Genomic DNA, 27,692 nt, shown 5'->3' with positions numbered 1-27,692 from the left:
TCGACTCGGCTGTTGATGCTGAATATATATACTTTATAGGGTCGGTAACGTCTCCTTCACTGCGTTGCAAACTTCTGACTGAAATTATAATACCCTGCAAAGGTATAAATATAATAAAATATTCTATTGATATGCCCCTTTAGGTATTCCTTAAGTAATAAGTAGACAACTTTTAAATTCAATATTTTTTTAAGCCTTTAATGGGAGAAACTTTCTTGTTGCTTCTATACAAAATTTAATTACAGATTTTTTGCTCGGTCTTTGCTTTTTGTTGTTTGTTTTTTTTCGGTATTTTGTTGTTTTTAGCTATTAGATTCATTAAATATACAATAGGGAGGAAACGGAGTTAGACGAACATTAGCAGAACTCTTAGAGATACTATAACCGAGTCGAATCGCTGCTCGATTACACATAAATCCTAGGACCTACAGGAGGAAGCATTTGATATGTTGTAAAAATGTCATTAAATATATTTATGTGTATGTTAGGGATACTATATGTTGTAATGAGTTAATCTTATATACGCGCGTGCCTATGTATCGGTAAAATTACAATTTATTTAAATAATTAATAACAAGAGAGAGAGAGATAGAGGGGGAGAGGGTTGGGTTCAAGCCGTTCCTCATAGCTGGGATTCATGTTCTCTGTTCCTTGGCACTCTATGCAAGTCTTAGTTTATATTTCAATTTACTTTAGCCTTACTCATTACACGTTACTTGTTAGTTAGTTTGTGTTTAATTAATTGCGTTTTGAGTATTCTTGCGTATAATTTCATTGGGTGTCTCAGTGTGCGCTACGTGTTTCATAATTTACAGACTTAAGAATTATTTAACAACATTTAATGTTTCATTTAACGCTCTATGGATTGCTAGTGGGGGAGTGCCTCATCCTGAGGAGCAACCAGTCCTAGCAAACCTATTCGCTCTATCCCGGATTCCCCTTCCTGGCGCTGAAGAACATCCTGGCCACCTTGCCCAGCGCCCCCACAAAGTCCCATCTATCGCCGCCCGGCGCCTGGCTCTGCCTGCCATCTTGGTACTGCTGCTGCTGGAAATGATGCTGCTCCTGATAGGAGTGGGCCTGGCCCTGATCGTCTAGCACCTAGGAGGGCGTGGAGTACCAACCGCTGGTCGGGCTGCCCTTGTGGTAGAGATGGAAGCTCGAGTGCGGCGCAAAGTACTGCGGCTGGTCTAGATTGCTGTAGGTGACTCCGCCCTCGGTGGTGGTGGACGACGGGTGCATGGCAGCCGTGTAGGCCTGCGGCTTCAGAGGCAACGTCGCTGGCAACACTCCTCCGTCTCCGGATGTCGTCGCATACTGGCCCCGGAGCGGATCGGGGGCATAGTCGTAGCCACCGCCATTCGAGGTGAGCACGGGCGCCGCCTTGCCGGGCTGATTGGAGTCTCGCGGGGACACTGAGCTGGGCGGGGTCATGGCGTTGTGGTAGTCGATGGAGCTGTGATAGCCCCCGTAGGTGGACACCAGATTGGTGAAGGCATCGGCAGAAGTCTTTTGGCCGCTGCCGGGATGTCCGCCAGCCGAGGCGGCCGAGTGCAGTTGCAGGTATTGGTTCTCGTAGGAGGACTCACTGCCCGGCGGCGTGGGCAAGGGTCCCGTCTGCTGGTCCCCGTAGAACACGCCCGGGCCGACGCCTGTCGGCGTCTGGCGAGCCGTGGCCCGGATTACGCTTTCCCGGTTGGCGTACAGCTGCCGGAGGAGGGCCGTGGCTGGCATGGGTGCCGGCGGCTGCTGGTAGGGCGTGCCTATCCATTGGATCGTGCTGCTCTTCTCGTTGGGATCCAGCTGTTGCTGCTGCTGCTGTTTGAGCAGGGAGTCCGCGCTGAAGTCGGTGCTGGGCGGCGGAGCCACAGACACCGCCACCGGCGAGGGCAGGTGCTTGGACATGGCATGCTCCAGGTCCTTGACTGCCGAGTCCGCCGCCGAAGAGGCGGGTTGCTGCTCGTCAACGAGCGAAGGCAGGCGGCTGCGGGGCTGCTGCTGGTCGCGCTGCTCCATGGCCGGTAGCTTGGGCAGTGGCTGCTCCGGCATCGCCTGCTCCTGACGTTCCTGATCTTCCGCCTGCTGGGCCGCCTTCGTCTTGCGCTTCCTCTTGGTGGTCGCTCCACCGCTGCCGGCATTGGAGCTGCTGCCGTTGGGCGTGGCTGCCGGCACTGGCGTGGCCACTGTGGTGGGCAGCACACCGACACCAGCTTCGATCTCAACGCCGAGCGGCGTTGGACTATCCTTGATCAGGCTGAGGCTATTGAGACTGCTGCCGTGAGAGGCCGCTGCACTGCGTCCTCGCCCGCGGTGCGAATGGCCATCGGGATCGGTTTTCGGCGAGTTGAGCTTCATGTCGCCGGCACTTAGGTGCGGGTTGCCCTCTCCGGGAGCATCGCCGCCCGGGGAGCCGCTGCTCTTATCGTTGCCCAAGCTCTCCTCATGCTTAATGCTGTCCACGCTGGGCTCCAGCTGGCAGCAGTCCAGGATCAGGTTCTCGTTCTCCCGATTGCTGAGGATGCAATAAGGCGTTAGTTAAACTTAAAACTTTACTGCTTCTTAAAAATAACTCATAGTGTATGGCTTGCGCTTAAAACCATTAACTTTTGAGGTACTTGTAAGGAGACACTCACCTGATCACATAGTTCACGCAGATGATGTTCTGCTCATCGGCATTCTTGGTGCTGCATACGACGGTGGCGCAGGTCTGCAGCCAGGTGTAGCCCCCACTCTTGTTCATCAGTCGATAGTAGCCGGTCAGCACCTGACCCTTCTCGATCACTGTACAAGGAGGGAAAGATATATGAATTAGGTAAACTTAATACACTTTTATGGATGGATAAAACTTGTTCAAAAATAAGTCTGGATGATACTTTTATAAACCTTTTAAAATTAAGATATATATAAGATAAATTAAGATAAATAAATAATATAATTTAAAAAAAAGGACCATGAATTGTCTCTTTATTTTAAATTTGAATTCATTTTAAATCCACTTACGATCCGTGTGGCTCTTGCGCAGGCGGTTGGCATCTTCGGCGTGGCACAGCGAGTACAGGCTCTTGTTGACCAAATCCTCCGGCGTGTAGTCCAGGAGATCGGAAACCCTACAGGAAAGAAAGCATTTATTAGTCGAAGAAGCATTTAAAAGTAAAGCTGATGCTGGCTTACCTCGGCTCACAGTGGGCCACTCGAAGGTCAAAGTTCACCCGGGTCACGAACATATCGCACTCCAGCCGAATCTCGTGCACCGAAGGCGGCGGCAGGGCAATGGCCAAGGCCACCATTCCAAGGAGCGGCGGCTGCGATTTGCGGCTGTGGGAGAAAGTGTACTGGGGACGCAGTTTGCACAGGAGAAGGACCACCTGCAAAGGTTCCAAGAACGAGGCCAAGAGCTGGTTAGTTGGAGCATCGGAATCCACGGCACCACTCAGGGTAGCCTACGAACTTAACGAGGTGTGCTGAGCGAAGAAGAAGGAATTCTGAGGGATTTGGGCCAGGAAACACCTTTACACTCAGGCAGGAGGTACATTCTATATACCATGTTTCGTTATAAGCTTTAATATTATTTATAATAATTATAGTTTAGTTAAATTTTTTTATTTAAAATTTAGAATTGTGCAGGAAAAATATGTACTGTTCGAAACTCATTGTAATTAAGATCGTGATGAATTGTTGTAACCTCTTAATTGGATTTTTAAAGAATATAAAATATTAAAATATATAATTTATATATATTTTAATAATATTAAAAAAAAAAATATATATATATTATATATATAATAGATAAGCTCTATATTAGATAAAAATATATTAGCCGAGTGTAAAGGCTTTCTTCTTCAACAACAACAAAACTGTAGAACCTTGTAATAGAGCGTATGTGGTGATCGCGCTGATGGATGGTGATTTGATTAATTGATTGGTGGATGAATGAAGCAGCTTCCGCACTAGTTATTCGATACTGATCAATCTAAAATCAGTCATTCTTTTCTCTTTATCGTTTCTTTTAGCAAACACAAAAGTTATGGCCGAAATAGTTGTTGGTAACGAACTTAAAAAACGAATCGCTCAGTAAGTAAGTAATTTTGTAATTTGATTTTGATTTTGATTTTGCTGTTAGCAGTCTAGCATACAAACGTACTGATTTCAATTGATACGTACCGAATAGTTTGAGCCCGGATTCTTAACGTTTTTAGCATTGCCCGCTGAATTAGCATTGGCATTGTTACTAGCGTGGTTGCAATTGCTCGTTGCATCGCTGGCCTGTAGATAAGCAGTGGATGGGATGGTAATACGTAATACAGAAAGGGGCAATGCAGGTTACACAACACAACTTCTAGGCTAGACTTCTAGGGTTAGTTAGTCTCTTACTCCCTTACACACTACATTCAGGTCAAAGAAAAACATAACGTCCCCGAAAACAACAACTATTCAGTTAGCAAAGTGGCTACAGAAAATAATAACAATAAAAATAAACAAAACAAAGGGGAAACCAATAAAAACGGAAGGGTATAGCTTCTTCGAAAGACTTGGAATAGGAAGTAGTGGGAACTGGAGACTCACCCGATAGCCAGAGGACTTGAAGTGGCATCCGCGCTTGGTCAGCGTCGACTTCATCCGCACACAGAAGCTGCGGTCGTAGCCCTTGTAGCCACTCGTCGAGGCCTGGGTCATGGAGGCGGCCACTGGAATGGGATTGGGAAGAAGTTCGCGGATTAGTTTGGATTAGCCTTTCAAGGCGATAAGTCCCGCTCTCTCTCTCTCATGGAAAATATGTTTGATTTTCTGTGCCATTCCTCATTCTCCCTTAAGCACAAATTCCTTTTGAGGGAACTACGATTCCTGTCCTCCTGAACATCCCTTGTAAAGGATTTCAGAATTTAAGACAACCCACCCCAGGACTTCTCCCCGCTCCTGGTGTTTGGACAACTCGGACTTGACTCACCGTCGGGATTGTTCGTACCGTGTGTGCCGCTGCCATCGTCCGAGGCTCCGGATGTGGGCGAGGCCATGCCCGTTCCCGAGCCGCCGCCTCCACCGGAGCTACCGCCTCCCCCACTGCTGCCACCGCCGCTTGTGAGGCTCAGGCCCAGCTGCTCGGCAATCTCCGAGTGATCCGCCTGATGGATATAATCGAAAATGCTGCTGCCCGTCATCTCCACCTGCGACAGGCCCAGGTATATGGACACCGTCTCCGAGATGTACAGGAAGCGGCCGTCCGCCGCCACAGCCAAGGCGAAGCCATCCAGAGACTGGAAATGGAGAATGGGAGGGGTTCTGGATTAGCATATCGTCATGATGGCGAACCCTGCGGTGTGCTTACCTGCAGTATGTGGGTGCCCTGATGTTGCTCGAACAAATCAACGGCGGGACTGCGACGGATGGCGGCACCTGGAGAGAAAGTGGAGGCGGTGTTTAGTTTAGAAAGGGTTGCAAACAATGTACTGGGAAAAATGTTTCATTACAAGCTAATCTAGTCTTTTAACGAGAAAATTATATATTTAAAATTGTATTAAAATTAAGACAAATCAAGGGGAAATAATCTTTAACTTGGAAACTAAAAATTAATATTTATAAAGCTGTATTCCTATTGTTACAAACCACAGAATCCCTTTTAGAAACCCATCCTCTATACCTTTATTTGATCAATTCGAGTAGCTCTTGTTTAGGCCGAGCAACAATAAATAAATAAATATTTTTCCCTCCCAGTAAGCCTATGTTTCGGTGCCCCCCTTGAGTTATGGCTCACTCCCAGACCTCATAAGTGATCACTCCCCCCGTAACCCAGGAAAAGACAACAGGAACTTGGAGGATAACCGCAGGGCATCGTAAATATCAAAACGGACATTCAATATTTCCTCAGCTGATGCCCAAACCCACATCCAGCGGAGGAGGCGTATATTTATTTAATTCAATTATAGAATTTTACGATTATGGACGACGACTGACCGACCAACCGACCGGGCCGAGTCATAATTCGCACAAGTGCAAATCGAAGGGCCCTTCAGACCATTTCAAATATTTTTCCCCCGCAAACACATACATATTCTCCATCTCGTATTCGAGCGCGATTCCCCAGCGACTTGCAGCGGTCGACGCGCTAAGTTGGCAAACAGTTTCCGCTTCCGCTCGGACTCTGCCATATGTGGCTGCGCCTGCCTTAATGACCTTCCACCCACCGAGCAACAGCACCCACTCTCTGGCTCTTTTTTGCCGTGACTGTGGGTCAAATTGAAGTGCTTTTTATTGCCCCGCAGCTTGTTGCTCCAGCTCCGGCTCCGGCTCCGGCTCCTTCTGCTTTCCTGGGTTTAGTTTCGCATAATAATCCAATTGAATGGATGAAGGCGTTGCCTTCCGCCGCCTTCCATACATAACGCCCCATTGATTTTGGATTATTTTTTAGTGCCTTGACTACCTTTTTGGCTTTTTGATGGCCCTGCCGCCTCACGCCACTACCTTTTGGCTCTGGCTCTGCTCTGTCCGCTTCCACTTGGCCACTTTGGCAGTTGACGCACGGCAACAAAAATAAATATTATTCAATGTGAATTTAATGGCTGATTTCTTCATGGTTTTCATCCTTGAAATGAGTTTAAATATTTTTATAAATTAATACTGAACAGGTCTTAAGGGAAGACCTATTTTAAAACTGGCTCCTGCATCTTGTAACTAATTATTATATTGCTTACAAGCTCGTCTTCATTATGGTATAGGTTTCTTTCATGTTTTTCTGTAAGTGCACTTCTCGCCAGTTGAGTTGCCAGTTGGCAGCCTTTGAATACTGTCTGAGACCTGGCCAAGTCGTGGGCTGTCGTCGTGGAATGCCTTTTTCACTTGACGTGACAATGCATTGTCAACGTTGCCGGAGCATGACGTGGCTTGGCTTGGCTCGGGCGAGGAATTGCTTGGATGGTATACATAGCACTTTGAGCTGGCAACAAAAACTCTGTGTTGCTGTATTGGGCAACTCAAACCCCATGAATATCTCTGTACTTTGCCCTAATGTTAGGCTTTAATGCGAGGCTAAGTGTCGACAACTGTGAGGGGTTCTTCGTTGGGATTAAATTAAATTTACATTATTATTTGTGGAATGAATCATCCACCGTTTATTTCAATTATTTCTCAAGAACAGTAATCAGTGACTGGCTTCTGGCAGCCAATCGATCGATCACTTTAATGGGGCCTTCTGAAATTCCACAAACTGTCACACACGCAAGACTGGCACCGAAAATGGTCGCGCATGCGCAGCAAATAAAAATAAATTGCGCTTAATAACGATATTTTATGCAAATTTGGCTAAAGCCCAAAACAAAGTACAAAAGCAGTTGGAAGATACGAACCGCTTGAGCTGACTCGGCCGCATTTTAAGGTGCGCGTTATGAGCATAACTTCTGTCATAGACAGCTTGTGCAAAAAATGAGGTATAGTTTTGATTTCACTCAAGCCATGTCTCCGCTTTCGGTTTTATTGCCGCTCATTGGACCCCCTCTCTGCCTTCTCCTTTTGTCCCCCCAAACAACCAACAACCGATCGACAATGGCCGCCAATATGGCGGTCGTCTTCGCGTACAGTCGCCGCCACCAAATGCAAATAAGCCAATGTAAATTTCTCTTTAAATACACACACTTTTTTGGAGGTGCCTAATGATATTTACTAATATAAATTGGGAGTTTCCGGGCTTTACTAGATTAAATCGAAAGAAGCGGAGGGATCTTATTCTGTGTCTAAATCGAAGTGTAATCATTGACTTATAACCTTTCTAATGGTCCTGTTAGTTATTATATTAGTTGGAGTTCCGGCTGTTCTCGGTTTGTACTCACTTTTGAGCTTACTGCTGCTGGAGGCCTCCCTTGTCCATGGCGGGTCGCCGTGTCCGGAAAAGTCCCTTAGCTTCAGATAGCTGATGGTCAGTCTTATGATGGACGCCTTGTCCAGCTGACTGGTGATGGCTGCCGGCAGGGGCAGCATCTTGGCCAGCTCGTAGAACTCGTAGTTCTCCTTGCCCCGACGCGATCTAGCCGCATCCCTCGACTTTTCCTTGCGCAGCTCCAGGATGCTGTCAATAAATAAGTAGGAATTATTATAAATACAATATTAAAGGGACAATATAGGGGAAAATAAATCAGTTTACATAAGTAGACACTGACGAATGGCAGAGAGGAATAATAAAAGGGGACTCCGATCGCTCCGAAGAGAAGACTCCTCTTCGCACCTGTCAGAGTCGCGTTTGCGGCCATTTGTTTGGCCAAACCCGACGGCTTTTTGTGATGGAATGGTGTCAAACCGAAACCCTAACTAATTGCCCAGCATTTGTCAGCCTTTCAGCGCTCTCGGCGAGGGTGGGGTGAACGGTTCCTAGGGTCTCTGGGGCACAATAGCTAGCACAGACAACAGTTTGTCCCTGGACAAATGGCTACTCATTTGTCGCCAGTGAGCGGGTGAGATAGTTTTTCCCAGTCCGAGCTTCTAGACATCCGCTGATGTTTTCATTACGATTTCCCAGCACACATCTCCCCCGAATCCCTGTGAAAATGCCGCCTCCCAAAACGATCCCATCTCCTCCTCACCTCCAGTTTTGTTATATTATTTTCCCTAAATGCCCAGAAAGCTTTTCATTCACCGCCGCCGATCCCCAAGACAGTTGATGTGGATGTGGCTGTGAATGTGGATATGGATCTGCTCAGCCTTCTGCGGTTCCGCTATCTGCTGGCGGCCATCTCTCTGTGAGCATCTTCGTCGGAAACAGAAAAAAAACTTGGCTTCAAGCCTTCATAATTTAAGTTTGTTGACAACTCTTTGTGGTTGCTGTTTTGACCTGCAGTGAAATCAGTGTGTGCGCTACGCAAACTTCGGTGGGCATGGCGATTCAAGAGAGTTTCCAAAAGGTTTATATTTATATTTAATAATTTTTGTAAAGATCCTTTAAGAAATGGACCCACACAAACATCTCCTGTAATAATTCTTCTCTAGTTTTCTTCGAATTGCAATTGCATAAGGACAGCTGACCCGCTGAGTCCTTGCCATATCTAAAAAGGAGAGCTCTTAAGAGAGTCAGAACACTGATAAAGCAATAACGGTACTCAGTGCTGTTATTACCTTGACAAAGGAAAGGCCCCGAGGCCACACTTCTTATCCTTTATTCCCTAGCCTTTATCCTTGAGTTGTCCTGTGTTGTGAGAACCCAGGCACAAACAAAGGAAAAAAGTAAGATTGGGTGACTTTCGCTCTCCTTCTATGACCGCAGTAAGCCGCTTACACTGCCTTGGGATCCTGTAATTCCCGCATTAAGCCGCTAATCGAATTGCCTATCGGGGTTCTACTACTATAAAAATATTTGCAAACTCAGTGCCAATCAAGTGGAAAAAGAGTTGCCCAAGGGATTTGGGATATAGAGATTGAGATAGCCAAGAAAATTTCACACACAACATTTAGGGACTGAAAAAAGAGAGTTACCTAAAAGGTGGTCTATTTTTGGAGGTCCTAACTATTCCCTATATTGGTTTACCAAGCATCTTTTTTAGAGAACAAATACCCTAAACCAATGCCTGTGTCCAATAACTTGCAATTTGTGCGTAATTTTAGGCAATTTTTGCTAATGACAGGCAATTTGTTCCCCCGTTAGACAGTGGCGAATTTCGTGCGAAATTAAAATCGAGACCGCACATCATTTGTCAAGGCAACACCTCCGATGCGGACACATCTCACTCCCCGCCTGATTTGAATGGTATTTCGGTATTGACGAGGCCAAGATTAATGTTTTTTTTAGCCCAAAATTAAATTTGGAAAAAATGTTTCCCTCAACGGTATCGCTTTTTTTTATTAGGAAAACATTTACACGGCGTGTAACATACCGCCAGGTACACTGACATCTCACTAAACGTAATTTCAACACAACTAATTAAAATTGCTGTTGTTGATGCCCTGTTCTTGTCGTCTCTTTTAAAACAAAAAGCAAGTGGCGAAGGGAAAACTGGCTTGGCCCGTGGCAAAGCCCCAAGTCGGGGTTTCTTTTTAATTATCAAAAATATTTTTATGACGGTTTCTCGGCTGCGATACGGATCTCCAGCTCCATTGCCGCGAAGCCCGAGCCGAAGACGCAGAAATCCGGACCGAGGCTACAACTGGAGATGGAGACCGGAGCCTCGAGTTGAGAGCCAGAAGCCGACGCGGCTTCAGATAAAGCTACGCAAAACGAAGCTTCAAGCCGGTGATGAGCGCATTAAAATAAATTTAAGAGCCCACAAAATGTACACAATGAAGACGACAATTTCGCTTTAGGCTTCTTCGGACTTCTTGAATGCCCTACGTTGGTCTGGAAAATCGTGTAAACTTTACTTTAACAAAGTAAATGAATAATCCCAATAGTAAATGTCAGTTTCAAATCGAATTTGTAAATTAAATTATAAGATTTATGACAAAACTCCTTACAATTTATTTTTAAATTAAATGATTTCAAATTTTTAAACTGCTTCTCATTTAAATATACTATTTTTTATGCTGAAACAATCAAATAATGCCAGTGTTGCTTCAGGTGGGGTAAATCCTTAAGGATCATTGAATCCAAAATTTGAGAATCTCGAAATTTTCGAGTCGTTTCTAAATATATGTTTTCAATCTTTTTGGATCCTATGAATTCAAGCTAAAGTTTTATGACTTGATGGGGTTTACCTTTGGAAATTGTAAGGATAAGCCTTGTCGATCTTAGGCCTTTTATCATTAAATGCGGTATTCTTTATCGGGTTTTAATGGTTTTTTTTTTTAAAGAAGACTACATTTCAACAAAGTTAAGAGCTTTTTTCAAACATGGGTATTTTTTTAGAATTTCTTTTGGGGGATTACTGAATCCTTTTCTTTAGACAAGGGTGTATCCCATTGTATTCTAAAGGTCCTGACTACAATCTTGCTAATAATTCCTAATAACATAAAGAGGGACGCTCTACATAGTTTATTTAGATCCTTATTTCGCGGACTACTAACCCCGGTTCGATGGGCTGTTGCTGGGCATGCATGCCGGGTCCTGGCGGCTGCTGATGTCCGGGCATCTTGTTGTACGGCGGCATGGCGCACAGGTCCTGGGTGGGCACCATCCAGCTGTGGCTGAACGGCACAGCCGGCATGGCCAGGGAGCCCATGGTCGCCATGTGAGAGCCAGGATGCCCGGGCGTTGGCTGGCGCTGGTAGCCGGCGTAGTCCATGGCCACTGCAGCCTGATACGGCAACATGTCGCTCTGGCTGTGGAAGGGTCTTTTCACTAATTGGTCTCTATGAGTATCTTCCAAGTTTTCGCAGTTGGCGGAGGACCTTTTGTCCTTAACACTTAACACATTTTCACTACTGTATATTGCACTTGGTTGCTTTAACTGCCTTGGGCTAGGTAGGATTCAGGGCTGCGAAGGCCGCCGCATCCTTTTGTGTCCGTGACACCAGACGCGCGTGTGCTACGTGTCCCCAATTATCCAGCGACCGACTACGGGTCACGCACTGCACGGAGGCGGATGTGGATCCGGATCGGGAAACTAGCCGTCAATCGATTGGCATTCAAATGAGGCGCGCCGCGTCCAGTTCATTTATCTCCGGCACTTGGCACGTCTCCGGGCTTCTGTACGGGTTGGGGTTCGACGGAGACCTGCCAATTACGGGTACGCACTGGAGAGCCGGAGCCGGAGCGAAAGAGACGGATATGGAGGCACTTGCACGGCCGGGCTGCGTACGTGAAACTGCAGCTGATGACGCTGGCACGGGGAACGCTCCACGGAATACGGAAAACGGAGTACGGAATCGGAATACGGAGTACGGAGAGCTACGGTACGTCCGTCGCTGGCGAAGAGTACGTGCAGAATAATCCCAGAGTCACGTTCGAGTCCGAGCCGAACAAAACCAAAGCAGGGCAAAAGGCGAGCGGCAGCGAAGCAGCAGAGCCGGGCGTGCGAGCGAGCGAGAAGGCACAGCTAAAATTCGGGGGTGGCAAGACTCGCAGCCGAAGCAGCAACACGAAGCACGAAGGCTGGTGGAGCAGGCAGCCGAAGCAACGGCGCCAGCTTAGCCAAGAGCAGCAGGGTGACTCGTTTTCAAAGGAGGCAACATTAAGAGTGGTGAAAAATTATTGCCAAGAGTTCGCCTATTATTCCCAAGTAAATAGTACTGAAGAACTAAACTGAAGTTTTTTTAAACAAAGGACTATTTTCTTTTGTATTAAATCAAATATTGATTACTTTCTAAATATATTATAGTCAAATCCAAACCATAATCTTTAAAATAATAAATTCTACAAATTCCTTTTTCCCACAACAAAAATTGAGGCACCCTACTTCTCCGGTGCATGTGCCTGTGTGGGTGAGCAGCACCTGACCGCCTGCAGAGTCATGTGCGAGGAGCGCCAGTAGCATTTTAAGCAGCCTCACGCTTTCCAACACACACACACCCGCACACACACACACCTACAGGGGCGGGAGCGTGTGTGCGTGCAAATGGGCGGGACGTGACGCGGCGTCGAATCGGAATCGACATAGTGCGCATACAAAATGAGCCCCATCAGAGGAGGGCGAGCAAGCGAGACAGCGCGAGATGACAGAAAGGGATGGTTGGATGTACGTGCCTGTTGGAAAACTGGTTTGCCTAGCGCCATCTCATTCGCGCTCGCCCATTTTCCCCATCTCGCCTGCGTTTATGTACTCCAAAAAAAGACAGAGAGGCATAAAGAAAAAGAGAGAGAGAGAGAGAGGGCGATGGGGCTTTTGCTTGGCGCTGCTGCACGCGCAGCAATTAGTTTACTTCTTTACACATTTGGGAATTCGCCTCTCTCTCGCTCGCTCCCGCTGCGTGGGTGTTATTCCTGTCGCCGCGCCTTTTTATGTGTGTTTGTGTATGTGACTGAAATGCCAATGAGAAGCGAAGAAGTAAAGCCTACGGATGGATGTCCTGCGGAATGAACCTGAAACCCTGAAACCTGCAGCACATAGGAGAGAGGGGGGTCTAGGGGTACAGGTAGCTGGGGCTGGGGCAGGGAACGTTTTGTTATTCCGGACTCGCACAGACAGAAGCTGTCTCTTTTATGTGCATAGTTGCCCCCCTCCATTAAGAGCGGGAGGAGCAACATCCTTTTAATTTCCACGGAAAGAAGGCCCCCGCAATAATCAAGGTGTGGGTCACCATCGCACTGGCAACATTGAAAACTAAATGGGGAAAATGGGGGAAAGTTTACACAGGACATTGATTGAAATGTGGAAAAACATAAAGGAAGACTTTTCTAAAATTAAAGGTTATTTTCTTGAATTTAGAAAGCTTTTCTATGTCTATTTAACAGAGCACATTGTAATATCACATATTTCATAAATGAATTAATTGAATTAGGAACGGATCTAAACAAAGCCAATTAGAAAAAAACCCCCCAAATCGGGATAAATAGAAAAATTAACCCTAACAAATTTTAAATATGGTGGCTGGTCTTGAATTAGCCTTGCCTTAAATTCATATATACTTTTTTCTAATTTTAGATATATTTTCTTAGTTTTTGTAGAAAAAACACCACGACACAAATCCATTCTTTTTGACCTCTTTGACCGGGAAAAATTGAATCCTGGCATCCTTTTCACTGATACCTAATTCCACTACCAATTTCCGTTGTTTTCGCTAAAACTAGAGCAAAGTCGTTGTCTTGGCCTTAACCACGGCCAATTTAAAGCTTGCCCCCTTCGGAAACCCCAACCCCAGTCCCAATCCCAGGGTGGAGGAGCTGTGGTGTAGACATTACGTAAGCGTATCGTAACTGGAACATGTGTAGAAACCGAAACGTGATCGATTTCTCGGGAGAGAGTGAGTGAGATGGCGGAGAGGAGACAAGTTGGCGTAGCGAATTCTCCCACAATTACGGCAGCGGCGGCGGCGGCAATTGTGAATTTTAAAAAGGAAACGTGCCAAGTGCTTGGGTCAGGCACAGGGGGTTGCAGGGGGACGGGCGCAGTGTCCAACGAGAAGAAGAGCTAGCTGCAAGGAAGAAGAGGTGGCCGGCCGAGTAGACAATGAATGAGGAACTCGAATCCAGCGCGCTCGCCATAAAAATCGAACGTGGAAAGCGTTCGCGCTTCCGGAATGAACGCGAGGATGCGGGGCTTCCGGGGGCAAAACGGGGGCTGTTGGCCATGTCCACGTCCACATACACATCCACGGCCACGTCCATGTTCACGTTCACGTCCAGACACCGAGCAGACATCGTGGTCATCATCGTCATCGGCAGGCCGGCATTGAAATTGTCCGGGGGCGCGTGAAAGAACCTTCTTCTGTAGGTCGGCAATTGGCAAATGCGTGTACACTGAGCGAAAATTCAAACGCTATATCATAAGTCATAAACTCTCAGAGAACTCTGAGGAAGGTTTTCCTTTCGACAAGTGACTCTGCCCACAAAAAGCATGGGTCTTTGATCGCTAAGATTTTGATAAATAATTTAGGTAATTATTAAAAGTGCAGAGGTTATATATTTAAAAAATAATTAAGTCCTGGCTTTCGGCTAAAATATTGTTAAAATAATACCAGATTAGGGACACTACCATTTATTGCAGAATCTTTAAAAATTTTAAATCTTTTCAGAGTGTGTGGATTGAGTGTGGATGGCGAGTGTGGACGGCTTCCAGTTGCCCGAGGACAATGGCCACGGACGTGCAACGATGGCGCCTCAACCCCATACCCATACCCTACTCCCCCCCCCAGGAGCCATACCTACTGGGCTACCACCCCCTCGCCATTTTGAGGTGCGTGTGCGTGCTGCGGGCGACGCTGGAAACATGGACATGAATTTTCATTTCGGTTTCGGTTTCAGTTGCGCTTTCTGCTTTGGTTTTTCGAAAAACACTTGTAGTATTCCAGTCAGGAGCCTCGAATTCGCTGCATGACTTTTATGAATGAAAAAGCGAGAGCGGATAGAACTAAAGCTCAAGTGTCTGGCGCACGTCTGCGCCGGCCTGCTCCTCCACATCACATCACATCACGTCTCTCACGGAGACGCCACAGTAATCATCAGAGGTGACCACAGCTCTCAAGTATCCGTAGGAATTATATCATACGAGTATGTATTTAATCTTATTTATATTTGTTATTTCAAAGGATAGACTGCTGGTATATTTTTTGTGTACATTTTTGAATAGGATAAAGGGAAAACATTTCCATCATAAAATATTAAGTTGAGGGTGCATACTGTACTACAGTGAAGTCCAAGAAGCCAAAGGAAGTGGAAACCAGTTAAGGAATTCAGTTAGAAACTGTGTGGGCTTCGGGGTTAGAGTCCGCAAAGTGGCCAGTCGATGCATCCATCACGTTTACTCGGACACACGAGGCGTCCATTTCAAATAGGAACGTGAACGTATACGTGATGTTGGCCAAGCCAGATCCAAATGAAACAATGAATGCGAAAAACCAGAAACAAAAACAAAAACCAAATCAGAAGAGCAAGCATTTAAGGGCGCCTTGAAAACGATCGATGAACACGTGATCGTCCCGATAAGATAGCCAAAGGATTCTCAGTGAGAAAAGAAGCCACAGGAGGAAGCAATAAACTAACCACGATCGCTGATCTGTCACCATTTCTCCTTTCTTCACTCTCTTTCTCCGGACTTTACTGACCAGGAGGCGGGCCGAGCACCCATAAAACTGACGGGAGGTGATAAAATAGCTAAACAAAATTATTTCCAGAAGAATCTCTACTACACTCGAAGAAATGCAATTAATAAAATTAATTAAAACTTGTTCTTAATTGTAAATATTTTTTGTTTTTTTTTATATATAAACAGGAGGTTGTGATCATGATCTTGGGTCTTTTTGATAATATCTAATTTTCATAATTTCTCTAAATCCATTTATTGGTTTTTCTAGCTCCAAAATTATTTATTTCGAAAAGAGTAGCCGGGAGAAATGCATTATCTGCTTGTCAGATCTGAGGAGGTTCTTTTTATGGCCTAACTGTTCCTCAATTGTGTTACACAACACAAAAACAAAACGAAAGCAGTGACATCGGGGGAAGTTCATAATTCAAAACCACAAGAGAGATCAACAATTAAGCAATAAAACAACAGAACGAGAGATGCCATGAAATCGGAGTAGTGCAGTTCGGGAGCGTGATCTTTATCGCTGCTGTGCGTGCTTCCGATGAAACGTTTTCTTTGGGATGCTCTTGAGGTCTCTGAGCTTGGGTAATAACTTTCTCGGTGGGTTGGGGTCCACTTTTTCTTGCTTTCTTCTTGTCAGAAATGGTGTTTCAAAAGGATTTAAATGTGATTCTGTACAGGATAGGATGAGGACCAAGATATCATGATAATATGCGTTTTCTAGGAATATTTGAAGAAACGATCTTTTACTGTTCTATTACAGCTAAACGAAACTGAAAATGAATAAAAAGCTGCTAACTTTAAATATAAATAATATAATTTGATCAAACAATTTTCAGTCAAATGTGGTATCAACTTTCCGTTTTTCGTTGATAAATTAACTAAACAATGAAAAATGGCAACAAATCAAAAATTAATTGAGAATCTCTTCCGTATGCTCCCTTTCGCAATCTCTATCTCTCCGTTCAACTCCGGTTTCCATTGGCTTTTCGCTCACTTTTCTGGTATTTAGCTAAATAATTCGGATTCCTGCGGCAACACAAAAGTGTTCAGTTGTGATCGGAATTATTAATTAATATTCTTGCACCTTCCGAAACTGTGTCGCTACCGGCTGCCTCTCCAATGTGGCAGATCATAAAAAATGAGTAAAGTAAAAGCAAGAAAAAAAGCAACAACTGCATGACCATGACAAGGTAAAAAATAGGGGAGACTTGCTGGGAATATGGAGACTGGAAGCGGAAAATAAGGATGAGTGTGTAAAAGCGGCTGTACTCAGCTATGATTCGAAGAGTTTCCTTGCGGAATTGTAAAATTGAAAACATGAAATGAAGAAATTAAAAAATTAGGTAATTGGGAAGTGTTTAATATTATAATTAAAAAAAAAAAAGGAACAAGAAACGAAAATTGTTTCTAATACGATCACTAAATAGGCCTCATTTTCATACGAAAACTACGTATTGTCGTGAATATAAAGAACAAGTTTATGCCTTTGCCTGATACACTCTCCAAATGATACCCTCTGATGAAGATGGGCCAGGACCTTGTCCACTGCGCCATAACCCAGGAGAGGCTGCTCGCGAGCTGGAAGCGTGTTCGGGAGCCAAAGTGCATTCTTGGCATGGCTCGAGGTTGGTTAAAATCGGTGGAAAGGGGCCCTGAGGCGGAGTTGGAGGACTGGAATTTGCTCCAGGTTTTTTGCGCTTCACTTTTGCTTTGTTTTTGCCTCGCTTTGCTTTTTGTTTTTGTCAGTTTGTCATTTGCGTTGTTCAATTAATTGCAGAAATCAATTTGAGCAATGCAACTTTACCTCATTGCTGCATTGCTTGTTATTGCTCTGTGCTCTTCACTTGATCGATTCATTGGAAACGGATTCGGATTCGGGAAGGAATTGGGACTCGGCTGCTGGCCACTGCTGGGTTACAGCTAATTGCTACAAGACTCGCCTTCCAGAGTCCAGGTCCAGAGTCTCTGAGAACCAGCAGGAAAACTCGTCTAGGATTCCACTCCTCCTCCTCCTCTGCTCACTGAGTCTTCTTCAGATCTTCCGGCATCAAGCCAAGAAAAAGAGTGTGACAACGCGCGACAGCCTCGAGATAAATCCAATTAGTCCGATATTTGTACTTTTTATGTGAGAATTCCCATTAAAAATGTAAAATGTCATAACAAAACGAGAACAAGACAACAAGTCAACAAACGGCCAGACAGCGCACATCAAGTACCAGAGCTTTGGCATCGAGTCGAACTCGGCTCTACACTAGATTAGCTCAGTAGAATTTTTTTAAAGAATGGTTAAATGTCTACGGATCTCTGGGATATTTTAGTGACGGACAAGGGAAGTTAGTAGAAGGACATATCCCTCTTTTTAGTTTGGTAGTTTTTAAGACGTGTAAAGTATCTTATAGGACGCCTAGTATCTTTTATATAGAGCTTATATAGAGCTTATTTATCGCTTAAATTTCTTCTTTCTATTTCCTCGTTAAATAAACTTGTGATTTTAATTACAAGGCTAGTAAAACGCTTAGCTAACCTAACCGTCTGGCATTAGGATACACTGAAGGCTAGCAGCAACGGTTTCTGGTCTTAGCCGCGGATACCAGGTATCTCATAGATGCGCCTTTGACGTCTGTCGCGCCGACTGGTGAACAAGGCAATGGATGGGGATGGGGACTGGGACTCGAAGCGAGATGGAGCCAGCGGCGACGACGACTTCTCTGGCATTCAATAATTTTATGCTAACAAATGCGATGCGCAGTCGCCGCCAAGTCAGGTGGCGCTGAGAAAGGGGCTGCGATCGGGGCTGAATCGGGGGAACTGAATCATTTACGGTAACATTAACACTTACCGCGCATTCACCGAGGACTGGGCCGCGCCGATCTCCTCCATGGACTTTCTGCAAGAAGAAATGGTTGAGAAGAAGGGTAAAGACGGTGGAGCGGGGAGCAGAAGAAAGCCACAGCAAAAAAGATCGCATTTAAGTAGGGGCTGTTGAATTCGATTAGCGTGAAGCTTTTACGGCGGGAAAAAGATGTGGCATTTTCTAAATAAATTAAATTAGCCGATAAATGTCTCGGCTCACTTGTTGGCTTCGCTCACCTGTCGCCCCAGCACAGAGCATCCTCGCGGTATCTGCAATGGAGATGGAATCATAGCATTAGTGGGGTTCTATATAAAATATAGAAAAATATTTTTATGTGTGTGTATATGTTTATCAGAAAAAGCACATTCTCTACAAGGCCAACAGGAAGTGCAAGGAGTCGAGGAATTTAATCTGTGCATTGGTCCTCTTAGACTCTTGCTCTAAAACCTATAGGAATTAGGTTCAGATTTTTTGTGGAAAGTAAATGGACATTTCCCTATAATTTTATATATTCCAATATTTGCCAAGAAGATCATAGCATAGCATTAGCAGAGATATATCCGATGAAATCACAAGGTCAACAGGAAGTTCGGCGCATAAGAAACTGGCAATCTGTTCAAATTATACAACAACTGGACATTATATGCGGGGTTCCACTTTATAATCAAGTGCAAGCACCGATCTAAAATTTATTGATTTGTCCCTCGGCCCGCTCTCTTCGGTCTCCTCCTGCTCCTTCTCCTCCTTCTCCTGGAGTCGTAAATCATTGCCCCCAAAAAGTATAACCCAGGGAACCCTATTCGCGGTCTCTCTCTCCTTCCCCGAAAATCGCTGACCCTTTTTCGGCAGTTTTGTGGCTCGATCCGTCGATCGATCGATCGACGCCGTTAAAGGGGAAGGAAGTGATTCGAGTCAAGAGCATTCGGGGGCAATTATCAAAATTGTAATTTGCTTCGCGGATTTTCTCTCTCGGCTTCCTTTAATTTCGTTTTGATTGAGTTCATCATCGGTAGTCGCAGGTCAAGCCTCTCCTCGAGGGCAGAGTAGCTCAGGGAAGAAAGTGTTCAGTTATGGTGAAAAGAGATTTTATTTGGGAGTCTTGGAAAAGACGAGATTTCAGCTATCGTTTTGGGTTAGCCTTTACCTAGGAAGCCAACCAATTTATATATTTTATAGTCGACTCAAAAAGGTTTGGGTAGATGGTAAGAAATCTACTTTAAAGTTGATAAAGTGGTCTAACTTTTCTATCTCTCGAGTTTTCAAAGCTTCAACTCAGTCACCACCCACCCACCTCCCATGGTTCCCAACCCATTGGGAGACACGTGTTCTCCCTCAACGATCGCTGGGGAATGCCAAGGAATTCTTCAAGATCGGAGAAAGAGCGACGGCGAGGCGGCAGGCGAACATCTCCTGTGGCTGCTATTTTTAAGTGTTGGCATAAAAGGCTCCTCCTGCAGCAATGAGATGTCAACATTGCTGCGCAATGAAAAAAGGTCTAAAATAAAGCTCGATAATAACAGATAATTGTGTAGAACATAGGCCAACTATTTGGCTGGACGGCTCCGGTTCTCCGGTTCTAGCCGAGAGCTCGGGTTGAGGGCCACAAATCAAAGCCTCATCAGCCGAGATATAAAGTTCAAGTGATCGGAATCATCGATCGGTGTACTCTCTGGTCGCCCTCTCAAGTTAAATCACTTGGAAAAATATATAGGAAACTTGAGATAATTGTAAGATAATAAGCTATAATAAAATCACATTAATTTTGTCTTGCTAGGTAATGGTAATAAGCTCTTAGTTTTTGCAACATTTTGATGGATTATAAGGGGTTTGTTTCGAAGTTACTAAAAAAAAAAAAACAGTTTAAAACGATTAAGAAAATCTGTAATATATATTTTCCCTAATAAAACCTTTCAATTTTTTCCGAGTGCTTGTTCATCGTTTGGTTTTTCTGTGCACCTCGTCTGTCCTGGCTGGCATCCATCCATCCAGCCGTCGATCGATCGAGCGGCCCAGCGAGCCAGCCAGCCAGCCATCCATCGATTCCAGTGAGTGTCACCCGGTTCTCCAGCGGGAGCGGGAGCTGGCTCGGCCCAATACATCGTTGTCGTCGTCACTTTGATTGCGTTTCGTGCCCAATTAGTCTCAGAGCACCTGAGTGCGTAAAAACTTGTACCGCACCATAAATAAATTGGCAAGAGAGGAGGAAGACAGGAGCCAGCAGAGGCAGCGACCGGGGTCTCGGGTCCCCTTCCTTTCGGCTTTTGAGACATCGTGTTGTCGCCAGGACTGTCAATATAAGGAGCCAGGTAGGTCGGTCTAGGGTCTGCTCCGCTCTCAAACTGGGCATGGGCAGTGGAAATTACATAAGGGCTGGCCAAAGCCGACTATTAAGAGGCTGTCCCTCGGCTCACCGGAGTGGCCATAATTATGGAACATATTTCATAATAATAAGGTGTGTAATCTGCACATTTAACTAGCCCCAGCAGTCGCCCTCTGATTCGGGTTACGATGTTTGTACATACTTAAAAAGCGATAAGTAAGGTTGTCATCGGGCGGACGGATGGCAGATCTTGAAAGGGTTCTTAATTATTAATTAATGCCTAGGGCAGGATGTTCTTGGGTTGAAGATCAGGTGATGGCTGACGCTAACTCCCTGTCTATGAAATGTTTCCTCCCTGCGACACCGTCGATTTTTCCCACCGTCACCAATCGCCTCCAAATAGCTTCCTGCTGTTCGATTGGCGAATTTCATCACGATCATTGCAAAACCCGCTCCACTGTCGATCGCCGATCGAACTGCTCCGTGCTCCACTCCGAAGCGGCGACAGATCGTATTTACTTTTTGAATGATGCTGTCAAAGGCCCCAAAGCGATTTGTGGTTGGACACTGATCGCACACGCGATCCCCCCAACACCCATTCCCCAACCGAAAACCCAATCCTTCCCAGCCTCCCCTCGGTGGCCTATCTATCATTATTGATTGTGCCCAAAAGAGACGAAGCTGCGGTGAAGGAGGAGGACTTGCGGTAGCGCTGGACAATTATTTATATTAAAAGCCAACTGTGCACTTGGAAAATACATTTACTCCGATTTTCTATAGATACTTATTGGTCTTGATTAGTTTTTTAAGATGTAGTTTCCCGACAATTTCCGATCTCTGACCTTCTGAAAAGACCCTTTCCTCTTCTTTAGTAATATTTCTCCCGCAAAACTTTTGTGGGGCGTTTATTTCTGCTTAATTTTATTTTAACAATTTTTAGGTTTATTTTATTTTTTTTGGTTTGCCTTTAACGTAATTTCTGTTTCGGTTGTTTTCTGCCGTTCCTCCGCCTGGCCTTAATATCAAATTTTCGCTCTAAATTCCGCTGATCAATGATTGCCTGTTGCCAAACCCGAACCCGAGCCCGAGCCCGAGCCCGAGCCCCAACTCCACCTCCTTCCGAACCCTCACTGGCTCCCTTTTAAAGTCGCAGACCGCTGACTGACTGACTGACGAACTGCTGTTCAAGTGATCGACTTGGACTCCGCTGATCATCATCATCGTCGTCGATCCCAGCTTGTCTTCCTACCGACCTTGCGGACGCTGTTCCTGCTGCAGTTATTGTTGTCGGCAGGGATTCCAACAATTTCGAAAACTTCTCATACATATTTATAAGTTTGGCAAAGTTTTTTTGCAATAAAAAAAAAGGAAAAATATAAGGAAAAGAAAGAGGAAGCGTAAAACTCTGCCTACAATAATACACTTACTCGAGGAGACGGACTTAAAGATTTATTATTTAAGAAAATAATATTTGTTTAGTTTTTTTGATGAAAGAAATGTTTAGTAATTGATGTTGCTGATTAGGTACTTAGATGTAAGTTTAGGTCCCAATCTATAAATATAACTCTAGAAAATGTAGAATCTAAAATAAATAAACTAAGGAGACTTCTAACATCAAACAATCCCAATTACCTTAATTATTGTTAATCTTATATATACCCTCCCTTAGGGTATTTACAAATTCGATCTTGAAACCTGCCTCCTTAACTTGATTTTTGTCGATGGTTATTGAAGAACTTTCGGGTTGGTCCCTTGGAACTTTTATCTCAATTATTTGATCACCCGGCAACAGGGCACTTCCCTCGCCGAGGAGGCGATACCCGATACCAATACCCAATGTCCAGTATGTACCTCTGTATCTGCCACCACTATCTACGCATAGTCAAAAGTCATAACTCGCGAGTCGTTAGTCGCTATATAGTCACTGGTCGTATGTGCAATCCATCGATTTATGAATCGCTGGCTAATCATCGCGCTAATCCAGCATTTGATATTCCACTCAGGGATTTGTACTTTTGCACTCTGGGTGTGCAGGCAGGCTGTGCTTGTAGGGTTGGCCCTTGGGTGTGCCAGTGTGTGTACCGAGTGTGTGTAGTGTGTGTGCCGTTTAATGATTGTTATTGTAACACGGCATGAATTTCAATTAATTTTCGCGCGCTACCAGAAGAAGAACCCGCACCCGAAGCCGAGCCCGAAAGGAGGAGCTTGCCGGCGACTTGTCTTGGCGTTGATGAAATTGTTGGCTCACTTTGAGATTTGCCGGCAGCAAGGACATCCTCCTCGCCGGCGACTGCGGAGTGGTATCCGTGTAATAGCTTTATGCCTGCCGGCTGTGTGAACATCAAGCTCATCAACGTTGCTATGGAAAAAGCCATCCACACCAGATAATGCTTGAGTGCACTGGGAGGAATATGTAAGCGGCAAAGTTTTGGCAATTGAAAGTAATTTTGTGAGTTTTTTTTGAAATATTTCTTAGCACCTTCTATGAATTTTTAACTGGGAACTATAGCTTATTCCGTAGTTTTGTAATATTATATATAAAGGTTCCTATTTGCTGTTCCCTCTCATTTCTTTCAGTGCATCTTAGGCTGCATCTTTAGCCAATTGAGGAGCCCGAGGCAACGTTGTAATTTGCCTCAACCTGCAACTTGATGCCGCCGCTCCTGCTGCTGTTGCAACTTCAACGTGGCGGCGAGTGGGTGGAGTGTTGAGAGAAATCGAAGGGGGCTGCCGGTGGCTTGGGGAAGAAACCTCCGCAGAAAGTCAATTTCTGTTCAAAGAGCTGTGTCCTGCTCAAGCTGTATGGTGTTGCGTCTGATTTGCATAATTTAATTGAATGTGACGTTGGCCGCAGGAGCCGGAGAACGCAGGATGCCGCCTGGGAACCACCACTGGGCCAGTGCGGATCTCTTGATCGGTGAGGAGAGGAGCCACCGAACAAGTGTAGACCGTAATGCATTTTGGGTGGGGCCTGGGCAACACCTTCGCCGGGATCGGGCCTTCCTCCTTCTCTCCTTATTGGCGGGCGGAAGATGGGCTTCTGATGAAAACTGCTGATTGAACAGCGGCTTTTCTTTTGTTGCCAGAGACAGGGAGAGAGATGCTGGGATAAGGCTGAGATGGCTTTTCAATGAACTGAATGAGGGGAAAGTTCTTAATGAGATGGGAAATGAGGAGTCCTGATTTGGAGTATCCAAAGATCTTGGGAACACCTCATCCTTTCCTCCCTGCCCCTTACTTCGTCGCGTTTTCTCATTTTCCCCATTTGTTTCTCCATATCCATTTGCTGATGTTCCCGCTTTTGATGTCCAGTCGCCGCTTCTCATATGCTCATTCCCATCATCCAGCTTATATGTGTGTCTGTCCCCCGCCATATAGCCGCCATTATCCCCGTCATATATCCCCTCGGTGGAGCCCAGCATAATCGCAATCATAATCTGCTGCATTTTATTTCATTTTCTCGCGCTGAGGAGCTCTGCTGTGCTGCTTTCTGTGTGCTCTTTGTTCGGTTTCATTTTGCTCTTTATGCTTTACAGCAATTTCTTAATGGCCGTCTTGCAGTGCTACTAACCCTGGTACCCCGGACCACCGCCTGACCCCCTGGCGGAGCTCATCTCTCGCTGGATATACCGAGGTCCACCAATCACGTTCGAAATATAAATTGTTGAAATGATGGTTTTTCACTGCACATTTCTGCGGTGTTACCGTTGTCTGCGATGGGGTCTTAAGAGCCCCCGTCCAGGGGCGGGGAAGCTGGAGGGGGCCGAGAGTTGGCCTCGAAAACCGCAAAGAGCTCGGAATCCCCTTTGGCTGACCGTGGAAAATTGTGTGTGGAGATCGCTTTGTGCAATGAAAATGCGGTTCGTGCTCCTGGCGCGTACTCACCCCCCTTTTTCCCCAGCCTCTGATGCCAAACCCCCCCTCCTCACAGAGAAACAGCAACAAAGTTGTCGGCTGTAATGAAAAACAAACGTCCCTGCAATTTTCCAGTTAGGTCAAAACTCTTCCCCTCTGAACCTCCCTCTTCTCTCAGTGTAATGTAACTTTAACGAATTGAAGCATAAGCAAAAACAAAAATACAAAAAAAATAAAAAGCGAAAAAATAAAATGAAAATAATGGGAAAAAGACCAAAATGAAATTGAGGCAGCAACGTCATCAGAAGAGGCAGCCCATCAAAGGACGCGGGGCAGGGCAGGGCAGGGAAAGGGGTGTGGAGTGCGGAAAGGGGGGCCAACAATCACAGTTTAGATTTCTGTATTCCACCCTTTTGGCTGCCTCTTCCCCCTCCCCTGTCCCCACTCGCTTGTTGTTGCTTTTAATATTACTTCCCCGTCCGAGCCCGCGTCTGCGTCTCGGCCAATATTCGCCAAGGTAATAACTCAGGTGATTATAGTAATTATGCGTTCTGACGCGATCCAGCCACGGATAACGCTATTCCGATATAATTGAAAAATGCTGATAGACGCTGATTGTGTGAGCGCAGAGAAGTCGCAAAGAGTTCGGGGTTGGAGTGGAAAGCTAAGGTCTGGAACTAGGGACACACCGATGTGTGAGCGCTGGAGATTTGCGTGAGGGAGCTATCGGTATGGAGGGCATCACGCTGGGGATATTATGAATTTAAAAAATATAAGTAGGATTACATATATTTTTAAAGAATTAATATATATTTAAATATATTATTGGAGGCATTCCTAATAATTCCTTCTTTTTGAAATCATTATTTTAAATATAGAACTTGCAGAGCAGAAAAAATATCGAAAGGAATATAGTTATATCCATTACTAGGACATCATGGATACTCGATTTTTATATTTTCAAACCATCTCCCATAGAGATCCCGTCCATCTCTAGCTAAGCTAAACCCAAAAAAAGCCACTGGTAGTCAAAGCTGCTGTGCCGGGATCATGGTCTCTCCGAGTATCGAGATATCCGTCCCGGGCTTAACTACAACCTCTCCTCGGCATATTCGCGGGGCACCGCCAATCAGAGTTCATGAATTACATCGCCATTGCAATATTGTTGTGGGAATGTCCAAAAGAGGTCTGTCGGAGGAGCTCAGAGGACTGAACCCAGCTTGGCTTCCTTGGCTATTGCGGCGAAATGTTCTTTGATGCCGATTTCATTTTTCGATATTGAAAATAACCATGCATTATGGAGGAGTCTTGCGAGAGGAAAACCCGAGATTCCGGGAGTGGGGAAAGTGAGAGAGGGGCCAAGGCAGGGGAACTTATCTCGTGACAATCGTCCGACTTCGTGAGGCGTTCATCGGCCGCCGCTGAGTAAGTGTCGAAAGTGTTATTGTCACGTAAATTCAATTAGTTTAATAATGAGTTTCATCGATGTTGGCACCTCGGCAGGGCCCTCTTCTGCCTTCTGCTTTTCCCGACAGCTTTGCTCTTTATTTCGCGAGTAAATTAAATTTCGGCCTTTTATCGCTGATTTTTGAGTAGCGAAAGCCACTTTTTGGGTGGTTTTCCTTTGCGATGCCTACAAGGTGGCAAGGTGTGAGACATGTCAGGGTCAAAAGTGGCTTCATAAAGCGATTTCTTTTAATCGAGAAGGGGGCAGGATCCTCATTATTAAAGATAGAAGGGACGTGTGGAATTACTTTTTTATTAAAATATATTTTGTGGTGAGAGATCTTAAAGCTTATATTATTTTGTTAGACAACTTTGAAATAATTTTTATCAAATAAGAAATTTGCTGCTTGAAAAACCCAGAGAATTTAAAATGACTCTCCTGAAGGGTTTCCCTATGTATTTTCTCCTCAAATTCTCTTAAGTACTTCCCTCCTTACAATCCTTTTTTATTCAAAAAGAAACCCTCCATTATAAATACCCGGCGGTCAACCCCAGAAACACGGAAGTGGATTAATTTCCTCTAGTTAGGGGCAGTTCCTTCAACTCTTCTCTAGCCCATTGGATGACGCTTTTCCGACACTGGCAACGCCCCCAAAAATTTGCATACCAAAACGAGAGCGAGAGAGAGCGAGGTAGATAGCTAGAGCCAAAGAGAGGTGCCAGGTGCACCTGGATGTGGTTCCTCTATAGCTTATTTACCTGTAGTACGGGAATCCCTGCGGCACATGCAGATCCATTGGCATCCCACCGGCGGCGCCCAGGTGCGGATGGTGGTGCGGATGCGAGTGCGGATGCGGATGTGGATGCGAGTGCGAATGCGAGTGATGGTGGTGGTGCGAGTGGATGGGGTGGTGCATCGAGTGGTTCTGGACATGCGCCGCAGCGGCGGCGGCTGCGAATCCTGCATCGGATGCCATCGAGTGGTGGCCCAAAACGGCGGCCCAGGGCGAGGCCACAAACCCACTGCCGTGGTGCTCCATTCCAGGGTTCTCCTCTATATATATATGTATATGTTTATCTGGGGCTATATATTTTTGGATATGGTTAAAGGAGATTAGGGTGGGTCGATCTGTTTATTTTTATGATAGGGAGGATATTCTACGAGCAGAATAGAAGCTAAGGATGGCAAAGACCATCGATTTCTTTTAAGTAACTATGACATTTAATATACAAATATTTAATATACAAAAAGATAGTTTTTAAATTTTCAAAAACAAATGATTTAGGGTATTGTTTATTTAAATATTCTCAAGATCTTTAAATTATATCTATGGGTAATGATAATAATTTTGTTCCCAGCGTATAAGTCTTATGTAGATCCAAGTTCATGAAATATATTACGTTTAATTTTTATTAAGTACAGTATATATAGTAATAGTTGTATAGGTATCAAACTTAACTAATTATATAATAAAATAGGAATTTACTGATTAAAAATCACAGACATTTTCTTGAAAATCTTTGAAGCAAAGATCTATCCTTAAACTTTCGTCCTGCTCCCAAGTTATATCTTCGTATATATTTCCTCCATATAGAACTCGACCCACCCTGTTAAGTATTTATT

At 45.0% G+C, this 27,692-nt stretch overlaps 1 protein-coding gene across 5 annotated transcripts; it reads right to left on the bottom strand.

The window, feature by feature from the left end:
- Positions 1-213: 213 nt before the first annotated feature.
- Positions 214-27,692, bottom strand: trh (PAS domain-containing protein trachealess). Of its 5 annotated transcripts, XM_070285803.1 has the most exons (13): positions 27,676-27,692; positions 26,828-27,152; positions 18,684-18,716; positions 18,433-18,480; positions 7,818-8,053; positions 5,324-5,391; positions 4,964-5,252; positions 4,564-4,685; positions 4,162-4,263; positions 3,172-3,365; positions 3,001-3,107; positions 2,634-2,781; positions 214-2,512 (listed from the first exon to the last, which is right to left on the bottom strand). In XM_070285803.1, the coding sequence occupies exons 2-13, from the start codon at positions 27,106-27,108 to the stop codon at positions 1,102-1,104; spliced, it is 3,039 nt and encodes a 1,012-aa protein (XP_070141904.1). In that variant the 5' UTR covers positions 27,109-27,152; positions 27,676-27,692; the 3' UTR covers positions 214-1,101. The 5 variants fall into 5 exon arrangements, with proteins under 5 accessions (XP_070141904.1, XP_017028092.1, XP_017028100.1 ...); XM_017172603.3 differs by lacking the exons at positions 18,433-18,480; positions 18,684-18,716; positions 26,828-27,152; positions 27,676-27,692 and adding an exon at positions 10,975-11,835 and having other exon boundaries at positions 4,946-5,252; XM_017172611.3 differs by lacking the exons at positions 18,433-18,480; positions 18,684-18,716; positions 26,828-27,152; positions 27,676-27,692 and adding an exon at positions 10,975-11,835.

This window comes from Drosophila kikkawai, chromosome 3L, assembly GCF_030179895.1.
Source record: "Drosophila kikkawai strain 14028-0561.14 chromosome 3L, DkikHiC1v2, whole genome shotgun sequence".
Taxonomy (NCBI): Eukaryota; Metazoa; Arthropoda; class Insecta; order Diptera; family Drosophilidae; genus Drosophila; species Drosophila kikkawai.
This window is presented reverse-complemented; position numbering and strand designations above follow the sequence as displayed.

Bases quoted from the DNA above. Each gene is read 5' to 3' on its own strand.
- trh (XM_070285803.1), bottom strand. From the start codon at position 27,108: ATGGAGCACCACGGCAGTGGGTTTGTGGCCTCGCCCTGGGCCGCCGTT. The intron at 8,054-18,432 runs GTAAGTGTTAAT...ATTTATTGACAG, and splicing joins CAGTCCTCGGTGAATGCGCG to CATCCTGGAGCTGCGCAAGG. The intron at 4,264-4,563 runs GTGAGTCTCCAG...GCTTATCTACAG, and splicing joins TCAAGTCCTCTGGCTATCGG to GCCAGCGATGCAACGAGCAA.